The sequence below is a fragment of the Borostomias antarcticus genome, assembly GCF_949987555.1.
Source record: "Borostomias antarcticus genome assembly, chromosome: 8".
Taxonomy (NCBI): domain Eukaryota; kingdom Metazoa; phylum Chordata; class Actinopteri; order Stomiiformes; family Stomiidae; genus Borostomias; species Borostomias antarcticus.
In genome coordinates, this window is record NC_140241.1 from 20,318,268 (window position 1) to 20,325,467 (window position 7,200).

Sequence of the window (7,200 nt, forward strand, 5' to 3'; positions counted from 1 at the left end):
GGGCATCATGAAATTGAAAGGGCATCATGTCTTTTGCAATGTAATATGGAAGGGCATTTTTGGACGTGGGTGCGTAAGGGTTTCCTCTGAAGTCGAAACTGGGAATGACGTCGGACTGTGGACTGTATGTCTATGGCAGCCTATTTACCCTGGTTATTCAAAGCACGGTAGTCGAACACGGTTTTGATGATAATTTATTTTGAAACGGTAATACTAATCGTCGGGAATTTTCACCGTGGTTTACCGTGAAACCGTTAATCGTTTCATCCCTATGTCCAGGTTGGCCCTCCCGTACCAGGGCCCCGGGTCTGACCCTCCTCTACCAGGGCCCCGGGTCTGGCCCTCCTCTACCAGGGCCCCGGGTCTGACCCTCCTCTACCAGGGCCCCGGGTCTGGCCCTCCTCTACCGGGGCCCCGGGTCTGGCCCTCCCGTACCGGGGCCCCGGGTCTGGCCCTCCTCTACCGGGGCCCCGGGTCTGGCCCTCCTCTACCGGGGCCCCGGGTCTGACCCTCCTCTACCAGGGCCCCGGGTCTGGCCCTCCCGTACCAGGGCCCCGGGTCTGGCCCTCCCGTACCGGGGCCCCGGGTCTGACCCTCCTCTACCGGGGCCCCGGGTCTGGCCCTCCCGTACCAGGGCCCCGGGTCTGGCCCTCCCGTACCGGGGCCCCGGGTCTGACCCTCCTCTACCAGGGCCCCGGGTCTGGCCCTCCCGTACCAGGGCCCCAGGTCTGGCCCTCCCGTACCAGGGCCCCGGGTCTGACCCTCCTCTACCAGGGCCCCGGGTCTGGCCCTCCCGTACCAGGGCCCCGGGTCTGACCCTCCTCTACCGGGGCCCAGGGTCTGGCCCTAGCGTACCGGGGCCCCGGGTCTGGCCCTGCCGTACCGGGGCCCCGGGTCTGGCCCTGCCGTACCGGGGCCCCGGGTCTGGCCCTCCTCTACCAGGGCCCCCGGGTCTCGCTCTTCTCCTGTTGTTACTGGCAGCCTGTCTCTTTTGCCACCTGCTCCAGGGTCTCACTAGCCTTCTCAGATGCTTGGAAAGAGCGTTTCTGAGTTGGGCTTCAAGCTCCTATCTGTCTGTCTGTCTGACTTTACAGTGAGTTTTTCAAAGCGCTGTAGTCCCTCAGCTGGTGGCCATTTTGTGGCACAGGTGCCCATTTTGGGAGGATTGCGACGCCCCCGGTGATGTCACAATAGATATCAGAACAGAGTGATCCAGCTGAACTCTGTACCTTCACAACATGGACGTACAAGCTACCTTGTCTAACCCATGACACATCTCAGTCCACCTCTCACCTTCTTGGCTCCCAGACTCTCAGCTTTCTTGCGTGCTGCCTCAAAGTCCTCATCTTGTCCAATATTGGCCTGTATGGGGAGAATGTGCATTTGAAGTAGTGCCTTAAACAGTAGTAGTGTCTGTTGTTAATCATGAAAACTCAACTGGAAAAGAAACAATTGTCTAAATGTAATTTGGATTTTTACACGATTACAGTACATCATTCGATCAGTCATCAGGAACTGAGCGCTGTCCCCGTTGCCATGACAACTGACCTAGCCAGAGACCTAGCTATATCTCAATTGTATAGGAAACCTGAACCACTTCAGTTAAGTGTCAAAAGCCTGGAGGCATGAGCAGCAATGAGAGGAGATGTGACAACACAAATTAAGGTGTTAAACGCACATGACATGAAAACACACTATACAAATCAGTCCCAGTGCAATAGCTTTAGATTGGAAACACAATTAGGTATTTTGTGTTTTATTCATTTCTGTGTCCTGTCCCAATACAATTTCCTGCCTGGCTCGTCTCTGGTCTGAATTCCCTGCAGACCTTAACAAGTCACTGATTTGTAGCCGAGTCCTGTAGTCCTCCATTTGAAATTGCAGGTCACGTCCGTGGCACTCCCACACAGGATAGAGCAGTTCCATGAATCCCAGAGGGCTTGGTCTTAATCATGCCTGGCTGCTTGACTGGGACTGGTGCTCTGTCACAATACGACAAGAGCAGGCTTGCTTTTGGGATTTCAGCAAGAACAACAGGACAGCGATTGGGACGGTGCCATCATTCTGTTCTACATCCTCTGCTTCAAATCGTGTCCATCAAAGCCAACAAAGGGTACACTAGAGTGGGCCCATCCACGCGTGCAGCAGCCCTTAAGCAGCCCATGCCCCGATCCCGAATTCGTCTCTCTGGCCAACCCTGAATGAGGAGTTAGACAAGAGGACATTCTGCATGCCGTGCAGTTCTGAACTGGCCAGAGGGGTAAAAGGCCAGAGGGGTAAAAGGTTAATCTTGCCAGCTTTGTACTGGCATTGTGCGGCCAAAAGGCCATTTGGGGAGGGGTTAAACATGCAAAACACCAATAAAAGAATTCCTGTCTTTTAAATGTAAAGCATGAATACATTAAATGAACATCGGCCATTTTAATGCAAGACAGGGGAATGGTACTAGTGGAAGTATGTTGAGGTAAGAGCTCCTTAGGACTGACGATTAGAAAGCACAGCAGCTGCTCATCTGAGTGGAGGGACACACACCTGTTGCTTGCACGCGCACGCGCACACACACACACACACACACACACACACACACACACACACACACACACACACACACACACACACACACACACACACACACACACACACACACACACACACACACACACACACCCCTTGCCTTCTTACCAAGTATGTAATGACATCATAGCCTTGCTCCTTCAGCCACACCAGGATACAAGAGGTATCCAGTCCTCCGCTGTACGCCAGAACCACTGTGCCTTTAGACATGGTGTCGGAATGGTCTTCCTACCAAATAACGGGGGAAAGAATATAATTACAAAGTCATCAGCCGCAACACACAAATAACACACAAACCTAGCTAGTCCAAATGGTCATTGACACACAATGGGCACATGGCAACCTATTGGGTATACAGCCAAGCCTTGGAAAACGATATAGCTGAGAAGACTGCTAGACGATGGATACTATAGTAAATTGTCAGTTTGGGAACCGTCTAAGCTGAGTACCTACAGGTACAGTATGAGGACCAAAACCCGTAGGCATGCATGTTGAGGGCATCCAGGAAGAGCTCAGCAGTTGGCTATAGGTTACTGTCATACTGACACTAAACACGTTTAGCCGGTCTTACATTACATATGCCATGATAATAGTCTATAATAAAGTAAAATGCGATATCCTCCATCTGGCTACCTTTAGCTAACTTCATATATATAGCGTCATCTAGCTATTCGGTAGCTTATTTTTTAGCTTTCTATTTATTCAAGGTTTGACAGCCAGCTATAAGCTATGTGACCCACGGCCCTGAACACTTTGACCATTGCTTCCCAGGACGAGGATTGCAACATCTCATCCCTTCTGACATAACCTGGGATAACTGTAAACCGATAACGTGGTGTCCAGTCAACTACATAGGAAATAATATAAAGATACTTACACTGTTATCTATTTTAAAAAACGTTGATGTATATGAAAAGATGCTCGCCGAACCGTCGGAATCTCCTCTTCAGGCGAAATGCCAGCACGTGCTGGACAAAACGATTGTGAATCATCTCTACTCTCCCTCGCGGGCAGGGGGCGTGACTTGGGGGTCGAAGTGCACTCGAATGTAGTGAACGGCCCTTTCCGAATCCAGTCCCTCCCCACTCGCACTCAGTCACCGAGTACACTCCGTTTTGTAGTCCCCTCACAGCTGAATGTAGTTCCCTTGATTAGGGTGTAGGGTATAAAAACCTTAGGGACGCACTCCCCTCACTCCAGCGGAAACAGGAAACACAAACCACAACGGTTACCATGGTTTCGCGTCAACAGCACTTTGCAGCGGTAGAGGCATCGCCCAAGCCCCCAGGATTCGAAATCTAAAGCCTATTGAACCGCGCCATCTTGGCTAGATTTGTAGTCACTTGGCTATTTCCGGTGACTTTTGACTTGCGCAGTTGAGTTTCTCTGGCCGACGCGCGTCCACGAAAAAGTTCACATTTATCTGAAATGTAGACGCGCGTTCCCGGCTCTCTCGGCTCTCCCCGCTTTGATTTAGCAATGAAAACCGGCTTGCATATTAACCTGTTTTTGTCAAATATATCAATTGGAGAAATTATTTTTTGATCCTGGCATCTTAGTTTTAACAGGTTAAATATAATTGAACATGTTTTGTTTGCTAGTGGATGGTATTCATTCCGTTCGCGATAACGTTATTGCAGCCAGGCTAAATTCCTCCAGGGAGCCAGTGACCGGCGAGTTGAAAAGCTTCACTCCCCGCCAGCAGGAGCTTTGGCCGCGGCTACCGCATCTCGGATAACCCGCTGAGTTCGTGGCTGCTATTTCACACTCGCCCTTGATCAATCCCAATACCGATCCATGGTAACAATGAATCAATCGTTCAGATCAGATCGGAAGTGCTGCATGCATGTTACAACATCATTGTTACCTTTATTAACATAACCATAGCCTACATTTATCTCTCTAACGTTAGGCTATCCATCTTACACCAGTCGGCCATTCGATAAATGGAAGCGGTGAACGCCAACGTTGACTGAAAACACCCAAACTCAGTGTATCGTTTCATCTTCATGCTACACATCAACTCCTTTACATTGTATGTGAATAAATTCCTGTTATTCTAAAAATATCCCATTTCTGTCCATTCCTGGAAAAGGCTAATAATTGCTGTCAAATGATCACTCCAGTTTATCACCGTATCCCACTACCATTTCAACTATGCACAGGAGGTTGTCTTGTGGTCATTTTCATTAAAAAATGATTAGCCTGATCAGTTTGTTGTATGTATTAAGCCCTTTTTGAGCGGTATGCTTGTATTAATAGCTTATAGCTTGCCATACTCACCAACCTTGGGACCTCAGAAATAGGGAGCATTTCCAAACCAAATTGCGGGGGGGGGGGGGGGGGGGGGGGGCATTAAAAGCATTACAAATTAGACATTAAAAGCATTAAAACGAAATGTGAAACATTATATATATATATATATATATATATATGTGTGTATGGAGCAATTGTTTTTAATGTCCGACTTTTGTCTGTGCTGTTCAGTAAATGTGCATCTGTCCTAATTTATTGTAGCCTATCTATCTACTACACAACCTAGTTCAAATTTATGAATCTCCCGCGGAAGTCAGGAGGGTTGGCAAGTAGGCTATGGTCACTGCTCCCCAGTAAAATTGAATAATTGAGGGGTTACTTACAGTACAAAAAAGTACAGCATTTGTAGAACTCGGATGATACTACATAAATTGCCATGCAAAGCCAGAGACTGTTGCTTGTAGACGACAAGACTGCTGTAACCATTCAAATGTGGAGGCTACACTGCATTGAAGGTGGGTTGGCTTACTTGACACAGAACACAGAAAACGGACACCACAAAAAAGGGCTTAAAGCAGGTCCTAAACAGCAGCAGGTCTGGTTGAGGTGTGAACTGGTCTCCTAAAAATGGCTTGAGCTGTGAGGATAAGAGGAGGCACACTGTTTCTGTTATTACATTTCAATAATAGAATATGACACACAAACCACATACATACACACATACACATACAGCCCGTCTTGGTTTAAAGCCCACTCACCAACGTCAAGGTGCAAGCCTATCGAGTGGGAACACGAGACCAATCACGAACAGGACAAACTCAGACGGGACAACACAGCATACAAATAATCAAGGAATATGTATGTTGTCATGCTGTTTCACATTTCGTTTTAATGCTTTTAATGTCTAATTTGTAATGCTTTTAATGCCCCCCCCCCCCCCCCCGCAATTTGGTTTGGAAATGATCACGCCGCGGGAGATTCATAAATTTGAACTAGGTTGTGTAGTAGATAGGCTACAATAAATTAGGACAGATGCACATTTACTGAACAGCACAGACAAAAGTCGGACATTAAAAACAATTGCTCCATACACACACATATATATATAAGACAATCTCCTGTGCATAGTTGAAATGGTAGTGGGATACGTTGATAAACTGGAGTGATCATTTGACAGCAATTATTAGCCTTTTCCAGGAATGGACAGAAATGGGATATTTTTAGAATAACAGGAATTTATTCACATACAATGTAAAGGAGTTGATGTGTAGCATGAAGATGAAACGATACACTGAGTTTGGGTGTTTTCAGTCAACGTTGGCGTTGACCGCTTCCAGCTATCGAATGGCCGACTGGTGTAAGATGGATAGCCTAACGTTAGAGAGATAAATGTAGGCTATGGTTATGTTAATAAAGCTAACAATGATGTTGTAACATGCATGCAGCACTGCCGATCTGATCTGAACGATTGATTCATTATTACCATGGATCGGTATTGGGATTGATCAAGGGCGAGTGTGAAATAGCAGCCAGGAACTCAGCGGGTTATCCGAGATGCGGTAGCCGCGGCCAATGCTCCTGCTGGCGGGGAGTGAAGCTCTTCAACTCGCCGGTCACTGGCTCCCTGGAGGAATTTAGCCTGGCTGCAATAACGTTATCGCGAACGGAATGAATACCATCTACTAGCAAACGAAACATGTTCAGTTATATTTAACCTGTTAAAACTAAGATGCCTGGATGAAAAAATAATTTCTCCAATTGATATATTTGACAAAAACAGGTTAATATGCAAGCCGGTTTTCATTGCTAAATCAAAGCGGGGAGAGCCGAGAGAGCCGGGAACGTGCGTCTACATTTCAGATAAATGTGAACTTTTTCGTGGACGCGCGTCGGCCAGAGAAGCTCAACTGCGCAAGTCAAAAGTCACCGGAAGGCCAGAAAAGCACAACTGCGCAAGTCAAAAGTCACCGGAAATAGTCAAATGACTACAAATTTGCCAAGATGGCGCGGTTCAATAGGGCTTCATTGTTGATAGCGGCCAGTGAATGGAGTGGCTGTATCCAGTTCTTATAATACATCCATGATTGAACCGCGCCATCTTGGCTAGATTTGTAGTCACTTGGCTATTTCCGGTGACTTTTGTACTTGCGCAGTTGAGCTTCTCTGGCCGACGCGCGTCCACGAAAAAGTTCACATTTATCTGAAATGTAGACGCACGTTCCCGGCTCTCTTGGCTCTCCCCGCTTTGATTTAGCAATGAAAACCGGCTTGCATATTAACCTGTTTTTGTCAAATATATCAATTGGAGAAATTATTTTTTCATCGAGGCATCTTAGTTTTAACAGGTTAAATATAACTGAACATGTTTCG

The 7,200-nt window shown here is 47.4% G+C and overlaps 1 protein-coding gene across 1 annotated transcript in view; it reads right to left on the reverse strand.

Moving 5' to 3' along the window:
* Positions 1-3,584, reverse strand: part of ass1 (argininosuccinate synthase 1) — a 30,396-nt gene extending 26,812 nt beyond the window's left edge. Inside the window, 3 exon segments of the mRNA XM_084442411.1 lie at positions 1,294-1,362; positions 2,683-2,802; positions 3,452-3,584. Coding sequence (XP_084298537.1) covers positions 1,294-1,362; positions 2,683-2,784 — 171 coding nt within the window. The 5' untranslated portion in view covers positions 2,785-2,802; positions 3,452-3,584.
* Positions 3,585-7,200: the final 3,616 nt, after the last annotated feature.